The following is a 19091-nucleotide window of genomic DNA, read 5'->3' on the forward strand; positions in this document are numbered from 1 at the left end:
TGATGGAAGAGAAAAAAATGATGCATAGATTCGTATGGTTTGACTGTGGTTGCAGAAGGCTGCTGCTTTCCTTGACATTCTATTTAGTCTCCTTTTACACTTTGTAATGCACCTGGAGAGAGACTTCAAAGTCCTTAAATGGCAGATTAATGCAAAGGCTTAACCGCCCCCCCGCCATTTATTACATTTTTTAATCCTAAGTTGGTAAAGCGACATTTGCTGAGATCTAATTCCAGTATCCTGCACTGAACTGCACACCTCCCTCCTGTTCCAAAGCTATCAAGTCTGTCAACTGATTAAGGAATGGTTTATCATCTGCCTCCTAAATGATTCATTTATTAATTCCTCTGTTCAGTGTATATCTCTGCATATTTACCATAACCTGAATATTTGCCTTTAAAAAAAATACAGAAGGAACATAGGAAGCTGCCATATACCGAGTCAGACCATTGGTCCATCTAGCTCAGTATTGTCTTCATAGACTGGCAGCGGCTTCTCCAAGGTTGCAGGCAGGAATCTCTCTCAGCCCTATCTTGGAGAAGCTGCCAGGGAGGGAACTTGGAACCTTCTGCTCTTCCCAGAGTGGCTCCATCCCCTGAGGGGAATATCTTACAGTGCTCACACATCAAGTCTCCCTTTTATATGCAACCAGGGCAGACCCTGCTTAGCCAAGGGGACAAGTCATGCTTCTACCAGAAGACCAGCTCTCCTCTCCAAGGGCGTGAGCTGGGAAGTAAGTAAGTATGAGCTGGGTGTTCTGGCAGTCAGAACCAGGTTCCAATCCTTACTCTTTGTGCCACTGCAACAGTTCACCCAAAGTGGGAGCTGTTGGCAGTTCCCGGCTGCCCTCCAGCGCCACCACTGCAGATGGTCAAAGGGCAGCACTGCAGCTACTAGAGTAATGACCTGCGTTGGCTGACTGCCCAGAAGCTGCGAAACCACTTTTTTCAGAGGGGAAGAGAGAGCCGACAAACAGGAACAGACACAAAGCATAGTCACGAAATGTTGCAAGAAGTCAGTACTGGGGATTCCACAGTCATCAGGATCAGGGGTCAACATGAATTGTGGTCAATCACAACAAACAGGTCCAGATTTCCAGGTCAAGGTTGCTCGCAGTAAGGGCTAGTCACCACGGATGTTATTTCCAGCACAGACCCAGGTTTCAGGCTGTTCTAAAAAGGCAGTGTGCTGAGAGTCCCGCCCATCACTGCAGCTGAGCCTTGTCAGGGAGATACATCTGGGTCAGAACTGGAACACCTGTTCCTTCTGGCCAGCCTCTCTGACCTACGGCATTCCTCCCTCCGAGCCTGTACTCTGGCCAAACATCGCTGTTGGGGATCTGAGGCAGGCACCTCTCCTTCAGTGGCCTTGGAAGCTTCAACAGGAGGGAGGGAGGTCTGTCAGCTCCGGTTCTGCTGAGTCAACTGGAGTTTCAGCCTGCTCCTCCTGCTCTGGGTCTTCATCTGAGGAATCCTCCTCCACGACCCCCATGGGAGTCATCACATCTAGCTCAGCAAGGGTCAAGGGACACAAGGGGTTCCATGTGGTTTAGTAAAGACACTAAGATGGTCTCTGGACTGGTGGTGAGCCCTTCTAAGGGAACTAGACCCTTGGAAGTTGCCCAGTTCTGCTGACTCCTGATGCTGGTCCTGGTTTGTCGAGGACTGTGCCTGGGCCCTGCAAGGCACCAGAAGCTCAGACGTTGACTCAGCAAAAGCCAGCTCTAAATGGAGGGTACCAAATACAAACTATGAACTACGAATATTTATATACCACTCTTCAACCAAAATTCTCAAAGCGGTTTACATAGAAACATAAATAATACATACATAAGATGGCTCCCTGTCCCCAAAGGGCTCACAATCTAAAAAGAAACATAAGGCAGATACCAGCGAGGGATGCTGTGCTGGCGGTGGATAGGGCCAGTTGCTCTCCCCCTGTAAATATAAGAGAATTGTCACTTGAAAAGGTGTCTCTTTACTCAGTTAGGGGAGGAAGGAAGGAAGGAAGGAAGGAGGGAGGGAGGGAGGGAAGGAGGGAACGATTGTGCTGGTGAGTTGGTGTCAACTCCAGACAACCACAGAGCCATGTGGTTTTCTTTGTAGAATACAGGAGTAGTTTACCATTGCCTTCCTCCAGTATGAGATGAAACCTTTGCCATTGTCACTGAAGTGAGCATCCACCTCCAGCACCTTCCTATATTGCTGCTGCCTGATATTGACTGATAGATAGATTGATTAAGTGCCGTCAAGTCGGTGTCAACTCTTAGTGACCACATAGATGGATTCTCTCCAGGATGATCTGTCTTCCACTTGGCCTTGAAGGTCTCTCAGTGGTGCATTCATTGCTGTCGTGATTGAATCCATCCACCTTGCTGCTGGTCATCCTCTTCTCTTTCCTTCAACTTTTCCCAGCATTATGGACTTCTCAAGGGAGCTGGGTCTTTGCATAATGTGTCCGAAGTATGATAGTTTGAGCCTGGGCATTTGTGCCTCAAGTGAAAATTCTGGATTGATTTGTTCTCTGCTCCATTGGTTTGTTTTCCTAGCTGTCCATAGTCTCCTCAAAAGTCTTCTTCAGCACCCAAGTTCAAAAGCATCAATGTTTTTTCTATCTTGCTTCTTCAAAGTCCAGCTCTCGCATCCATAGAGTGTCATAGGGAAAACCATGGTCCGAACGATTCTAATCTTTGTAGGTGTAGAAACCTCACGGCATCTAAATATCCTTTCCAAGGCCTTCGTTGCAACCCTACCAAGTGCTAGTCAGCGGTGTATTTCTAGTCTGCTGCCCAATATAGGCAACTATATATCTATATCTATATCTATATCTATATCTATATCTATATCTATATCTATATCTATATCTATATCTATATCTATATCTATATCTATATCTATATCTATATCTATCTATCTATCTATTATATACACACACACACACACACACACACACACACACACACACACACACTAGGCACAGTCTGGGAAGCACACGGGCGGGGATTCGAACTCACAGCCTCTTGCTCCTTAGGCAAACTGCTTCCCTGCTGCGCCACCACAGCTGATTTTTAGACAGGAGTCCTTCCCTTTCCTGGAACTCAGAATCAGTGCTTGGGCTGCACTCCTCCTCCCCACACCTAAGCCCATTGGGTAGAAGGTCCTGAACAGCCAGGGGAGCACTCCAGATCATTCCTGGCAGGGCATCACCCACGGACAATGGAAGGAGCTCTAGCAGGAGGACAGGAGCCCCACTGGGGGGGGGGCATTTGGGCTTGAGGGCTCTTCTGAGGGGTTGACTGATGGAGAGGTGACAAGCTGTGTGGATGCTAGGGGTCTGATTGAACGAGGGGGCTTTCGTGGGTCTTGGGTCTAGGTTCAGGGTGTGTTCCTCCTCCTCTGGGAGGGTCTCTTCTGCGCTGGAGTCTGGTTGGGTCTTGACAGTCAGACTGGTGATGGTTCAGTGGATATGGGACTCTCTTTCTCAAAGGGTGGCCAAAATATTCAGTGCCATTGACCACCGTTTGCTGATGCTACTGGCCTAATTCCCAACAGAATGCTGGCAACACAAAAGGGCTATTCATGCAATTATCCAAATGAACGTAGGAGGCACATAGCCCAGGTCTGCTGGCCTGTGAAAACCCACGCCAATCCCTCACTCAAGTGTGACTAGTGCAGCTTCTGAACCTTGCTCTTTACTGAGGCAGGAGGGAAAGAGAGCTCTATTGCCTCGATGTTTTGGGCATGTGGGTCCATTTTCCTTTTGTAGCAGATCCTCTGAACTTGCAGCCATGATTGTAATAGAGCACTGTGGCTACTGGGGCTGGCATCTGTGAATATGCCGCTCTGCAATGCACACTCTATGGTCCTTTGCTTGCAGTACAGTCAGTAGGCCTAGTCCTGCCCCTTCATGGTCAATCAGGGGATGGTTGATGATATAATGAGGGCTGCCATTCTACAATGCATGCTGGGAAACCTGACTTGATCCTCAGAGGACCCAGCTCCTGGTTTCTGCAGTGGAGCCTGCAGCTGCCTTGATTGCCTGAGTTTGCACAGGGTCTGCTTGTCTGTGGCTAAGAGAGTAGGAAATCTTTGCCCCCACCTCCCAAACCACCCCCATATGATCATGTTCAAGTCCCTAGTTTCTTTCAAAGAATAACACTGAGATGGAGACATTAAACACACCAATGATGCCCAAATTGGAGCTGAGAGGGAGTGACTGAGGTCTTGATGACGGATCATAAGAGGAAAGAGGGGGGAAAGTCTAAATTGGATTCTGGAGTCAACATTTACTTGGAAATGATGAGGTTGATGCCAATTTAGCTGATCGTCCACTATCAGCCAGCTGTAATTGTAAGCTCTTGGGGTTTCTGAAATGGTCATTGCCTGGGAGTAGCTGAAGTTATTAAGAAGCAGATACTTTCTTTAGACATTCACCTGCCAATTGAGTGATGAGAGATGGCTCCAGCAAGCGGCAGCTGGCCAGAATGAAGCATTGGTTCTGTCCAACTGCTTACCAGCTCAGCAGGAAAAGTGGGGTGAGAGGGAAGATTCAGTTGATGAGCCATCAAGTAACCAGGAGATGCAATGTCAGTTGCAAGGGGTCAGTTATTTTTTTAAAAAAATGAGAGCTTGCATGCTCCCTGGCTGAATAAACAAATGAGATTAGAAGAAAGCAGAATACATGGTGGTATGCAATCCAATTAAGGGGTGTGCTTAAGGACTGCGGGATTAAAAAAAATCTGGGCAACTTTAAGGGTAACGGAATCAGGTATGTTACCACTTTTTCAATGACTCTAGCCATAAGCAAATTTTCAAATTGATATTATACATACCCACTGGCAAGAGAACATCTGCAACTAAAAGGCCATGTTTTCACAAGGATATTATAGATTGTGTCTGAAACATGCAAAACACGTCCGTAAGAGAATCAGAAATTATGTCCAAAAATCATGATACCGTTACTAACTTTTTGGGGGACAGATTTTAGACACTATCTGAAACATTTAAGAGTTTTGTAAATGTGTGGCCTTATAGTAGGAGATGTTCTCTTGCCAGTGGGTAGATATAACTTGGAAATAAATTTATTTATTTATTTATTTATTTATTTAATAAATAAATAAAAGAAACAAAAGTTATGGCTATAGTCATTGAAAAACTGGTAATATGTCTGATTCCTTCACCCTTGTAATTGCCCATTCATTTCCTCCTCCTCATTATTATTTCTTGTTTACACAGTCAGACAGGTGTTATTGACTGGTTTGTTTTATCCAGACATATTATTATGACTTACTTGAGTACAAGGTTGTGGCACAGCGACCATTTTTTAGGCTGCTGGGCATGCCTACAGGCCATTTCCATGGCTGGGTCATGACTTCCTTCCTTCCTTCCTTCCTTCCTTCCTTCCTTCCTTCCTTCCTTCCTTCCTTCCTTCCTTCCTAGCACACAAGAACGTAAGTCAAGTCCAACTTGATCAGGCCAAAGTTCCATGCAGTCTCACACTCTGATCCAAAGGTGGCCAGCTAGATGCTTCAGGGAAGCTCACCAGTCAGTATGAAGGCAAGACTGTAGGGGAGACTTTGAGCCAACCCCTTACTTTGCAGAGAAAACTAGGCTGATGAGCTCAGGGAGCAATTTTTCCATTGCTAAAGGTAAAACAAGTAAAGCTTTATTTGAAGAAGTTACTAACTTAGATAGGAAGCCTGTGCCCTGTGCTAGCTACCTCACGGTGGCAGGGAAAAAAAGAAGGAACAGAGAGAACAAAGAAGAAGGGAGTGTCCAAAGAATATCAGCCTACCAATCAGAAGACTCAACACAGAGATACCAGACGAAAGAGAGAACAAACACTCTCTGGCTGCATTCACACGTAATGCAAAACTGGAGTTGAAGAAGCCAGAGGTTGCTGAACCATTACATCTGAATGCAGGACAGCCCCTCAGAACTCTGGTTCTGTGCCGAGAGTGGCCTGAGGTTCTGCTTTCCGAACTCCAATTTGTACCCTTGGGTTGCGGTAAGTATTTTGCCACCCCAACCCAAGGTTTAATGCAGCCTGTGTTACATCTGAATTTGGAAGTGCAGGCTGCATTCTCTCAAAATAGAGTTGATGGAGGAAGCTCCTCCCTCTCTCTGGCGGTCATTGGCTGTGTGAGCTGTCCTTCATGAAAGAAGGAAGCCCACACAGTCAGTTCCCCCTCCTCTCTGCAGCCTCCCTACTCTCTAAGTCTAAATTTGGACAGGAGTGCGGGGTGAGGTAGGGAATGGAATTGTGGGTCCACATTACATGCAAATGCAGCCTCTGTCTTAACCCCTAATATCCCTAGTGGACAATAGGAATTACTAGTGTTGAGAGCCGATGCTTATGGAGTCCCATCTCCAACAGAGACAACCCTGATTGTTTGCCCCCAGTGTCTGATATTCAGATCCTGACCCCTGCTAACTAGGCAAAGAGGCACCTTTTAACGTGGCGATTCTCTTTATTTAGCTGGGGGAGGGTAACTGGCCCTCTCCACCTCCAGCACAGTACTTCCAGTGACTGTTGCTGGTGTCTGTCGTGTTTCTTTTTAGATTGTGAGCCCTTTTGGGACAGGGATCCATCTTATATATTTATTATTTCTCTATGTAAACCACTTTGGAAACTTGTGTTGGAAAGCGGTATATAAATATTTGTTGTTGTTGTTGATTCAGACAGTACATTGTATATTCATACCAGTTTCTGTGCACACACACAGGAATGTGCGTTGATTTCAAAACTGAACATGGGTACAGGCCCAGACAAATTCAGGGCCCAGACAGGTAGTGTACAGTTGTACATGTGCCAAACATAATGCGTGAAGAAAATGTAGTAATTGCATATTCTTCCCCTTTTTATCATACCTCCACCCCTCTCTGTTGCCTCCTTTGTGTCTGTTTCTAGACTGTAAGCTCCTTGGGGCAAGGGAAATGGCACTAAATACAATAACAGGATTGAGGCCTTCATCCAGTACCTGGTTCTGAGCTGTGATCCACAGCGGGAGTACTCCATTGTCCCACCATTCAGTCTTGTTCTGTGTTTCCTTGTGACTCCACTTCCTCAGAGTTTCTGTGTTGAACATCATATTATGAATGACGCCATGGTCTTCGATCCAGCGGCCTGGAAAAGATAAAAGTAGGGCGTCAACATTTAATCTATTAAGTCAGGGGTTCTCAAACTTGAGTCTCCAGTTGTAATTGGACTACAACTCCCATCATCCCTGTCCATAATGGCCCCAAACTGGGGATCTTCTTCGCTGTCATTCAAATCCATGGTGTAGCCACATTTAGAGTACTATGTACAGTTTTGGTCACCGTATCTTAAGAAGGATACTGTAGAACTGGGAGAGGCACAGAAAAGGGCAACCAAGATGATCGGGCCTGGAGTACCTTCCTTATGATGTGAGGCTACAGCATCTGGGGCTCTTTAGTTTGGAAAGGAGGCGACTGTGAGGATACATGATAGGGGTGTATAAAATTATGCATGGAGTAGAGAGAACATAAGAACAGCCCTGCTGGATCAGGCTCAAGGCCCATCTAGTCCAGCATCCTGTTTCGCACAGTGGCCCACCAGATGCCGCTGGAAGCCACAGGCAGGAGTTGAGGGCATGCCCTCTCTCCTGCTGTTACTCCCCTGCAACTGGTACTGTTGCAGTACCAGACTGTTGAAGAATGGACAGAGAGAAATTTTCCTTTCTCTCTCACAACACTCATCCCATGTACCTGATGGCCAGGTGATTTAGGACCAACAAAAGAAAGTATTCTTTCACACAGCACATAATTAATCTATGGAATTCTCTGCCATGGGATGAGTCAATGCTCACTAGCATGGACGGCTTTAAAAGGGGCTTGGACAAATTCATAGAGGTCAGGTCTATCAATGGCTACAAGTCCTGATGGCTAGAGGTCAGCTCCAGCCTCAGAGGTATGATTCCTCTGAATACCAGTTGCAGAGGCCTCTTGCCTGTGGGCTTCTCAGAGGCATCTGGTGGGCCACTGTGTGAAACTGGATGCTGGACTAGATAGCCTTGGGCCTGATCCAGAAGGGCTGTTCTAATGTTCTTATGGGCAAAGGGACCCTCTGAAGTTGTGCAGAACTAGCCAGCAAGTCCTTGCATCATGTAGAATCAAAAGCAATTGAATTTTCATTTTCATTTTTGATGAACAAAACTTCTGCAGTTACCACGAATTTAATTGTCCACCCATATGCTATGCTGCATAGTCAGCAAACTCTTGGGAAACTCAATAACTCATACAATTCTAATGTTCAGCGTGAGAATTTGGATGGCTTCCCCAATGCTTTTCTAGAATCTGGAGGCAATCATAGCTTATTTCTGATTGATTCAGTGGGGGAGAAAATGCATGCCGTTGGGATGGAAGTTTCCATGCACACACCATTGCCTTGGTTGGATTTCCTTAATGTCACGGCATAACTTATCCTTACTGCCGCTCAATCACTTTGCAATAAAACAGAGATTGCAGAAATACTCATAGTCATTACTGGAGATGGACCGATAACAAAAGCATCCATGAAGAGAGAATGAGGTCAAAGGGTTAGTTTAGAAGAGGGTGCTTGGGGAAGTTGTGGCAAAATAAGTTGGCTCTGCCGTATATATTGAAAAATTAGATAAATATTTCATTTACAAATATTTGCACCAATAAATAATGATAAATTATTACAAATGTGTGTTCATTTTACAGTCATTGAGTACAAGCATCAATGATAGATAAAGTCATTTAAACATATTTTCAAAGCTACAGCAGATGGAAAAGATTCCCTCAGGTGGCACTTTGGCTGGAGTTCCAGAATGCTCTAAAGCAGAGATTCCTCACCTTTGACTACAGCAACCATTATCCACAGCCCAATGGCCTTGGGCTGTGGATGCTGGGAATTGTATTCTAACATCCTCTGGGGACTAGAAGTTGGTAAGTACTTAATCCTAACACAGTACGTACATAGTGCTTTCAGGTGCTCAGAGGGCTTCCTGTGTATTTTCTTCTTGCAAACTTGGTAAGGCATTATTATCCCCATACTGCAGATGGGGCGGGGCTAAGACAAAGAGGGAGTGGCTTGCTTAAGGACTCCTAATGAGTTCATGGCAGAGGGAAGGTTAGATCGCTCTCCCTTTCATTCAGTTGTGGATGGGATAGTGGGGGGGAGAGGGGCATGACAGTTTCGCATTATGTCAGTACAGCCATCCACCTTCCACTGCCATAGGAGGTTGAGGTGGCCTCAGAGTTTTCAGCCAGGGGAGCTTTAAAGCTTACAGGCAGGGCTTGATCCGTTCACCAGCCCCACCCTAATGTTGCCACCCACTGTCAGAATCCTTCCACACCAAGCCCTCCACCTGGACTGGCCCCTTACCACGGGCCAATCCTCCCTGATATAGCTCCTGACAGCTGGGGCAAGTCTCTCGAGATCTGGCCTTGAGATCTCGCGAGAGCCGCTCCCGATCCTGCAAAGCGACACTGTAGGCAACATCTCCCTGCTGGGGCCCGCGTCGTGAATGTTTTAATCTTTTACGGGCTGTTTTTATTGTTTTGTAAACCGCCCAGAGAACTTGTGTTTTGGGCGGTATAGAAATGTATTAATTAAATATAAATAAATAAAAATAAGATGCCTCCAGGTGGGCTTATTGATGTATACTTCCCCGCCCAACAGGGTCCTCCCTGCAAGACCTGGGTGGGCGAAGCCCCGACATGAAGCTTGTCATGTTTACCTGCTCCACCTCAGGGATTCCTACATGGGTTTACTAAAACTAGCTGGGCCTGGCACAGAGCATCTGTGCCTCTAGTTCTCCCCCTGCCATCGCCATTTTCTTCCCTCTGCCCACCCACTGCCACAATTCTATTTCCCCCCTTGGCTGCAAGCCTGCCCGCCACCACCGCTTTTCTCTCCCCCTGCCAGCAGCTTCCTCACGAACTCTCGCAAGAGCTGCCACACATGGGATTAGCGACAGGTACGCCTTAGAGAGAGATCCACCTAACGGCACAGTGGGGAAATGACTTGATTAGCAAGCCAGAGGTTGCCGGTTTGAATCCCTGCTGATATGTTTCCCAGACTATGGGAAACACTTCTATTGGGCAGCAGCGATATAGGAAGATGCTGAAAGGCATCATCTCTACTGCACGGGAGATGGCAATGGTAAACTTCTCCTGCATTCTACCAAAGACAACCACAGGGCTCTGTGGGCACCAGGAGTCGACACTGACTCGACAGCAGACTTTACATTATGCCTGAGAAAAATTTATATATAGATACTACTGGTAAACCAAACCTGCCCTTGTGGTGAAGGTGTGATTGAATCGGTTCAACATGTCTTGTTATATTTTTCTTTTTATAGGGATTGCCATCCTAGACTCATAACTCCTTTATTACTGAATTTTCCTGGTCAAGAAGGTGTATTTTATATTATGTTACTCCTGTCAGATAAGAAGCTTGGCATCACAATGTGGCACAATTTTGTGTCTTGGTTATCAAGATTTGACAGCAACTTATGGCCGGTTCAGCCACTATATCTTATAGCCACGACTAGATGTTGTGAAGTCTTCTTTTTGTGGTAGCTGGATTTAATTCTAATGCGATATTATTCTTTTGTAACTGTATAATTACAATAGTATATGTATTTGGTCTTTGATCACAATAAGTGACCTGATTTGACTTGATTCCAGCATTGACTGTAGGTGTGATATGGTCTCTTTGAGATGACCCGGAGACCAACCTGGCTGCCGTATTTTGCACTAGCTGCAATTTCCAGACTACATACAAAGGCAGTCCCACACAGAGCACATTGCAGTAATCTAGTCAGGAGGTTACCAGCATCTGCACTACTGTTTTAAGGTCGTTTATCTCAAGAAACATTCTCAAAGAATATGTTCCAGGAAGGTCTGGCTGCTGATCCTAGTATTTTCCCAGCTTCTCCAATAAAGTATGTGGCTTGGCTGACTGACTTGAGCAATCTCCATCCCTCTGCCCTGCAACCATTTTGAATATTGTATGATATTTGTGCGGGGACCATAAGCCCCAAACAAGAAAGACTCCAAAGTCTAAAATTTCACTTCTCTGCTTTTTATTAGTGTACATGCTATAATGCACCTTAGAATCAATTTGTTGCAAAAATAATCCTTATTAACCAATCACATTCAGGTACTAATTAAATCATTACCTGACTAATGTATTTACTTTATGGGAAGTTCTTCTTAATGAAGAATATTAATTAAAACCTGTTGGAGGGCTTGGAAGCACATCTGTCTGTCTGTTTTAATTAATTCCCAGTAAATAATGAGTGCATATAAACATGTAATTAATTGCATTACAGATTTTCAGAGTAGAGTTGAAATTAGTTAGCTTTCTTTTTATCTCACTTGTGTGTTTCCGAGCTTGAAACCCCAAGGAAAACATAGGAAACTATCTTCCTTATCATAGCTATGGATGCTTCTTTGAGATCTCATTATGGATAAAAGAGAGGCTGGAACTTCTTTCTCTTTGTCACACTGCCAGTGTGACCACAGGTTGGGAAGATACATTGTCTTTATCCATGTACCAACAGGATGGTCTTCTTCTTATCTAGTCAGAGGGCTGGAGGCCACCTCCAGCCTTGGGGGCGGGGTGCCTCTGGGTACCAGTTGTGGGGGAGTAACAGCAGGAGAGAGGGCATGCCCTCAACTCCTGCCTGTGGCTTCCAGCAGCATCTGGTGGGCCACTGTGCGAAACAGGATGCTGGACTAGATGGGCTTTCTTGGGCCTGATCCAGCAGGGCTGTTCTTATGGTCTCTATTGAGGCTGAGAAGGGTAACATTTTGAGGTCTGTAGAGATGCCCAAAGCAGATAAAATTTTGGGGTCTGTACATAGGAACATAAGAAGCTGTCCTATACTGAGTCAGAGACCCTTGATCCATCTAGCACAGTATGGTCTACACAGACTGTCTCCAAGATTGCAGACAGAAGTCTCTCTCAGCCCTATTTTGGAGATGCCAGGGAGGGAACTTGGAACATTCTGCCTGCAGGCAGACACGTGCACTTCCCTGAGCGGCCCCATCCCCTAAAGGCAATATCTTTCAGTGCTCACATATGTGGTCTCCCATTCAAATGCAAACCAGCATTTGACCCTGCTTAGCAAAGGATACAATTCATGCTTGCTACAATTCATGCTTGCTTGCAAGTTGCTCACATGGGGGAACCAAGCCTGAGGAAGTGGTTAAATGGGGCTAAAAGAGCTGTGGTTGGTTCCCCAGATCACCTGAGTCAGTTGGGCTAACCAGTTGCAGTTCCTTTCCCAGCCATCATCAGGGTGGCACTGTGGAGCATTAAAGATCAGATCAGCAGTCCTCTTCACTGTCTACACAGACTGGCAGCAGCTACTCCAAGGTTTCAGGGAGGGTTCTTTCCCAGCCCTACCTGGAGAACCTGCCAGAGATGGAACCTGGGACCTTCTGCATGCAAGAAGATGCTCTACCACTGAGCAACGGTCTCATCCCCATTTCAATCCCTGGAAGCACATCTACTGGCCTGGAGCTCAGGCATACATGAGAGTCCTGGGGTTTTCATGTGAATGGAAGAGAAGAGCAGTATGAGGTCGAGATGGGCAAGACCAGAATGAGCTGGAAGTTCAGCAAAAGGAGTCTGAAGAAATGGGTTTAAGATCAGCCTTGGGAGATAGATGTAAATGAAAGAAGAGATGGTAGTTCAGACTCATTGTGGGCACAGGGCACTGCCTCTGCTCAATTAACTGCTAAGCGGCAGGCTCCTTTATAAAGGGCACAACATATAATATTCAGCTGTATAAATAGTGGTCTGCCAAGAGGATGGATCACGGAATCTGGCAGGGACAAGAGAAAACAACAGCTTTGATCTTTAATAATCAAGTTCTATGAGGAAAACAGAACCTTATACCCACGTACTGGAAGAGAAGCCTCACAGACATGCTTCTGGGGGAGCTGGTCTTGCGGCGATGGGCATGAATTTGCTAAGCAAGTTCTGCCTTGGGTGGATGGGTGACCACACACAAGCACTTTCTGCTGTAAGGTATTACCCTTATGAGATGAGGCTGTGGCTCAGGGGTAGAGCATCTGTTTGTATGTAGAAGGTCCTGGGTTCACTCCCTGGTATCTACAGGCAGGGCTGGGAAGGACCCCTGCCTAAAACCTTGGAGAGAAACTGTCAGTCAGTGTAGACAGTACCAAGCTAGATGGATTAATGGTCCGACCTGGTATAAAGCGGCTTCCTATGTTCCTTTGTTCCTAAGAAATTCAAGGGTCCCCGATTCAATCCCTGGCAACATATCCATTTAGGACTGGGAGAAACTCCTGCCTGTGACTTTGGAGAGCTGTTGCCAGTCAAGGAAGACAATATTGAGCGAGATGCACCAATAGTCTGACTCATTATAAAGCAGCTCCTAAATCCCTGTATTTCTATATCTCAGTTCCTCTCTTAACAGAGAAAGGAACTGAGGATATGGAGGAAAAGGAAGATTAGATACAGGAACTATCCCGCGAGTGAACATCCAAATTAATTCCCCAAGACTCACATTGAAGTCTTGGGGGATGACCAGGGATCAACAATGCCTTCATCATCTGAGCCCGAGCAGATATCCCTGCCTCCCTCTTTTGACTTAGAGGACTTATCATCCTAACTACCTGCAACTGGAGGACACCCCATTCCACATCCAGGGGGAGCAGGAGATTTTCCAGCCCTGCCATAGTGGGTGCCTTCAGAATGGGGCGTGGCCAAGCACAGTAGAACATGAAGCACCCACTTCACCAATATCACCTCACAGTTGTCTCCAGACTATTGCTGGAACAACACTCCAGACTGTTGACTTTGCCTTGCATCCAGTTTGACTGTGTAACCAACTTTACAGTGAGCTGTCCCTGGTCCTGACTTAGACTCTTGTATTTAGTCAGTGCACTTCTGTAGGGAAGTACACTCATGTATGAGAGACAGGTGTTAGGGGGCCATTTCTAGTGATGAGTTCTTGGAGTTAATTCAGACTGACCGCCAGCATTTGTCAGAAACTCTCTTGAAGCTGTCTCCCTTGAAGCTGTGAGCTATTTGGACATTTCCCAGGGACTCCTACTACACCAGGGCCAATCTCAGCAAGAGCCAGAGAAAAGGGGGAATTAGAGGCCTCTTTGATAGAACTTCACTCTCCCTTTCATAAGAAATGTCCCTTGTATAACACTTCTTCTCTTGCATACTTCAGGAGAATAATTACAAGCCAATCTCTTAATTGGGCTGTGAACTTGAAGACAAGATCTTATCGTGAGTTACATAGGGTTTATCTCCCACTATCTGATAAGGTCGTTGGATGCAAATGATGCCAATATATTCCCCACCACCACCCTTTTACAGATTATTCATCTCCTAGAGGTTGCCAGAGGTCACTTTCTGGAAGATTTTCTTCAGAATCAGAATCTCCTTATTTCGGTCATTGACCAGTAAACAGTAACTTCAGATAAATTCATTACGAGATTTACATTCAATATAACAAAACTTGGCCACCATACTAGAAATTGTTACATTAAAATTGGACAGCAAATAATCGAGATAAAAATCATCTGTGTGGCCAAGAAGATTTTCTTCAACGGCTGCTTTAGTGGCACAGTCAGTTCATAGATGCTGTACTCTAACAACGAAGCTACGTGAACAGCACCAGCAGTAAAAGCCGGGCTTCATCTTTAGAAAAAAGAAATGAAGATTCTTAGCTGAAGCCTTTCAGTCTAAATCTAAGGGGCTACTCCCTGTCCTCATCTTTTGTAACCTTCCTTCCTCCATCACCACTCATATTCTCGTTCTGCTTTCCTTTGGCTTGTATCCTCAAATCAGCTTCCTGAAGTCCTGGCTCAGTGATGTAGCACTCAACCCGGGATATGGAAAGACCCTTGGAAAACAGAATATCTTCAATAACATCTGCCAGTAAACATAAGAAGCTGCTTATGACTGTTGACAAAATGGCTGAGGTCCTTCCTTCCCTCCTTCCTTCCTTTTTCAAATTTGTAAACTGCCCAAAACTTCCGTCTTTGGGCAGTTTACAACATAAAACAGATTAAAAATAAAAACCTTAAAACAATTTAAAACCACCGTCCAGTTAAAAAGCTTGGGTGAAAAAAATAAGTCTTCAGAGACTTTTAAAACATTGTCAGAGATAGGGAGGCTCTTATTTCAGCAGAGAGTGCATTCCAGAGTCTCAGGGCAGCAACAGAGAAGGCCTGTCCCTAAGTAGCCACCAGACGAGTTGGTGGCAACAAAAGCATTTTATAATGCTTAAAAAGGGGAAGGCTTTCCCACTCTCCCAGGGATGCTCTATAGACAGTAGGAGTGAAAGTTGAACAAGAACAATTTGAAGCAAAACAGAGAAAGGGAGTGATCAGAGGCAGCAACTGGAAACTATCCTTGGTAAATGCAGGCAATGGGAATGCACTTTAGATACTCACCAGAGATTAATGTGAAATGGGAAGGAGAGGTCATAGTCACAAATGGAGGCATTACATATCTGGCCTTCACTCCTTCCTTCACCAAGTTGTCCATATTTGGTGTGTCTACGTCCTGGTCATAATCCCACCGGAATCCATCGAAGGAGACCAAGAGGAGCTTGTGGGCTTTCTCTTTATCCCGGGAAACTGGAGAGCAAGCAACAGTAGCAAAGAGGGTGAACAGAGGAAGGGAATTTTTGATCTTCATGTTGAGGTGGTGTTCAGGAGTAGAAAGAGATTGCTTTTCATACCCGCTTCTCTTTTCTGCTGTCTGGTGCACTTAATCTTGAACTGATCAGAGCAAAGCTCAGCTTAGATAAGCACGCCCATATTCATAGTTGTTCGATCATCTCCTTGATAGCACCAACTTTTATGAACTGAAACTAGGCCAAGCATGATTAAGATATTTTTGTAACACAAAACTGAATGGCTGATAAGCACCAGGGCTGTAATGCTTAACCCATTAGATGTTTAAAAAGGTTTGATCAATTAATAACATAATAACATAACAAGTAAGAACATAAGAACATAAGAACAGCCCTGCTGGACCAGGCACAAGGCCCATCTAGTCCAGCATCCTGTTTCTCACAGTGGCCCACCAGATGCCTCTGGGGAGCCCACAGACAAGAGGTATGAGCATGACCTCTCTCCTGCTGTTGCTCCCCTGCAGCTGGTATTGAAGAGGCATTGTGCCTCTGAGGCTGGAGGTGGCCCACAGCCACCAGACTAGTAGCCGTTGATAGACCTGTCCACCATGAATCTGTCTAAGCCTCTTTTAAAGGCATCCAAGCTGGTGGCCATCACCACATCCCATGGCAAAGAATTCCATTGATTAATTATACACTGTGTGAAAAATACTTCCTCTTGTTGGTCCTAAATTTCCCGACCTTCCATTTCATGGGATGACCCCTGGTTCTAGTGTTGTGAGAGAGGGAGAAACGTGACTCTCTGTCCACCCTCTCCACTCCATGCACAATTTTATACACTTCGATCATGTCTCCCCTTAGTCGCCTCTTTTCCAAGGTAAAGAGCCCCAGATGCTGTAGCCTAGCCTCATAAGGAAGGTGCTCCAGACCCCTGATCATCTTTGTGGCCCTCTTCTGCACCTTTTCCAGTTACATATGCATATGTAACTGTACATATACAATCATACACAAGTACATTATATACAAGTACATATACAAACTGCAGATGGCAAGCACCATTTTGGAAAAGGCCTCTCCTCTCTGACCCAAAAAGAAAGGCTTATTTGACATGGCTGAGAAGCAGGAGCAAATGCCTCGTCTAACTTACAGCAGACAGTGCGCACATGTAGTCACTTGTCACTGAGTTCTTTCCCTCAGAAAGGTGGGGTATACATATTTTAATAAGTAGAACCTTGGCCATGTCCTACAAAACATGTAGAAGCTAGATTTCCAGCTAAGTGTGGCTTTCCACTGTTAGGCCTAGATTCTTGAGAAAATGCACCACGGTCACGGTGACCTCTTCTAGAGAGGTCTCTAGAATCTCTGAATACTCCTGAGTGTTCATCTTTGATTCTCAGCCGCCTCACTCACGATACAATATGAGGTTGACTGTCAATATCATTTGTGTGCTGAGTGTGACTTACAAGGGAGCAGGGAAGAAACCACCACATTTGGAAGATGGGAAGGTGAGTAATTAAGGGGGTAGCTTTTTCTAGGAAGGGAAGGTGAAGAAAATTAAACTGCCAACAGTGAATAATGAGAAATCTTTGATGGAATTAGCAATGCTGAACAGGGGCTTAATGCTTCCTGGTTTCCTCTGGAGCCGAAAGTTTTAGCTGAGAAAGAGAGAGGGTTGGCGAAGAATGATCATGCAAGTCTGATGAAAGTCTGAGGATAGGAAGCCGTGAGCCAAGGAAGAGGCGGCTTCTGAGACCACCACCTGGGAGGGCCTGGGGTGGCAGAGCAGGGCTTCCAAAGGCTATTGTGGCAGGGGATGATGGGAGCTGTAGTCCAAAAATATCTGAAGACCTATATTTGAGAGAGCCACCTAATGGTGCAGCGGGGAAGTAACTTGCCTAGGGAGCAAGAGGTTGATGGTTCGAATCCCTGCTGCTATGTTTCCCAGACTATGGGAAATTCCTATATCGGGCAGCAGCGATCAAGGAAGATGCTGAAAGGCATCATTTCATACTGTGTGGGAGGAGGCAATGGTCAACCCTCCTGTATTCTACCAAAGACAACCACAGGGCTCTGTGGTCACCAGGAGTCAACACTGACTTGACGGCTTACTTTACTTTAAAGACACATTTATTCACCCAAGCAGAGGTGCACCTAGGTAATTTTGGAGCCTGTACCTAAAGGCCTTTGTAGCTCCCTGCCCTGCAAGTTAAACATCATCCCCCTACAAACACACACTGTGACAAACACAGTATTTTAAACACCTGGGTTCTTGAGAGCACAAACAGCAACTGAACTCACAAGAATGTAAGAATATAAAACAGGCATATTTATGCAAATATGCATGTCATGAGCTGAAACTTTTCAACATGCAACTTAACATATTAGTATACCCCACACGTTTCTTTCCCCATTCCTCCCTCTGTCTCTAAAGCAGAGGTCACCCTTGGCCACCTGGTGCAGTGTGGGGCGTGAGTCCATGGCCTGGCCTGGTGACCACACCACCCGGGACAGATTAATGAGGATTTGGGGGTCCCCATCCCAGGGGGTGTGGAGGCCCTGGACTTTGGCCCGGAAGTCCAGAGGTAAGAGCGCCTCTACCCCCAAGCTTTTTAATTAGATTGTGGTTTTAAATTCTTTGAAGGCTTTAATTTCTGTTTTAGTTTGTTTTATTTTGCTGTCAACTGCCCAGGGACAAAAGTTTGGGGCGGTGCACAAATTAAATAAACAAATACATATGGATGAGCCGAGTTTCAGAATAATCTCCGGCTACCAAAGAGCTACACAGGAAGCCAGCCAGATGTACAGGCCTCCAGTCTGCTTTGATCACCTGCTTTGGCTATGAAGAAAAGCTTCTGACATCAGTCAAGATGGATCTGCTCCATGCTCTGCACACTGAAGCTGCGGAACTAGCCATCTTTGGGGTGTCGGGAGTGACCTTAATAAAATTTACAATTTTGTCTTCTCTCTCAATTTCAAGGTTTCCTTCAAGGAGCCTGCTGATTTCTTGAGCATCTGTTTAGCCGGAAAGCAAAGCAAATGCAATCTTAATTTTCCTGTGATGGGGCTTGGATTTTCCAGTGGCAGAAGTGTCACTTTTCAGAGATTATCGATCTGTTTCAAAATAGCCTTCTTCGTGGTTAATCATTAATGAAACGGTCACACGTTCACCCCCACCAGAAAGGCAGAGGAGGCAGAGAGAGACATCTCCCTCCGCCACTGCTCTCCGTGACAGTACGCCTGACATCAGCAGAGATGGGGCTGTCCATCCCGATTGGATTTTGCATAGCTCATGGCATTTAACCTGTCACTCTTCGTTATACCAGCCCTCTTCCCTAGAAGGACAAGTGCTACCTCTAAACTCAGCATGTGCCCGGCTGAATTCAGAGTAAGCAGGAAGGTGAACTTGGGACTGGAAAAACTTTTAGAAGGGGGAAACCAAGTTTGTGTAATGAGCCTGACCTTGTATCCA

At 45.6% G+C, this 19091-nt stretch overlaps 1 protein-coding gene across 1 annotated transcript in view; it reads right to left on the minus strand.

Moving 5' to 3' along the window:
• The window catches only part of LOC128336587 (ectonucleotide pyrophosphatase/phosphodiesterase family member 7-like), a 32666-nt gene extending 13778 nt beyond the window's left edge, over window positions 1–18888 (minus strand). Inside the window, exons 1-3 of the mRNA XM_053276473.1 lie at window positions 18858–18888; window positions 15438–15623; window positions 6980–7125 (exon numbers count right to left, since the gene is read on the minus strand). Of these exons, the coding sequence (XP_053132448.1) occupies window positions 6980–7125; window positions 15438–15623; window positions 18858–18888 (363 nt within the window). The remainder of the gene's footprint in view (window positions 1–6979; window positions 7126–15437; window positions 15624–18857) is intronic.
• Between the last annotated feature and the right edge of the window lie 203 nt (window positions 18889–19091).

This window comes from Hemicordylus capensis, chromosome 13 (genome assembly GCF_027244095.1).
Source record: "Hemicordylus capensis ecotype Gifberg chromosome 13, rHemCap1.1.pri, whole genome shotgun sequence".
NCBI classification, from domain to species: Eukaryota; Metazoa; Chordata; class Lepidosauria; order Squamata; family Cordylidae; genus Hemicordylus; species Hemicordylus capensis.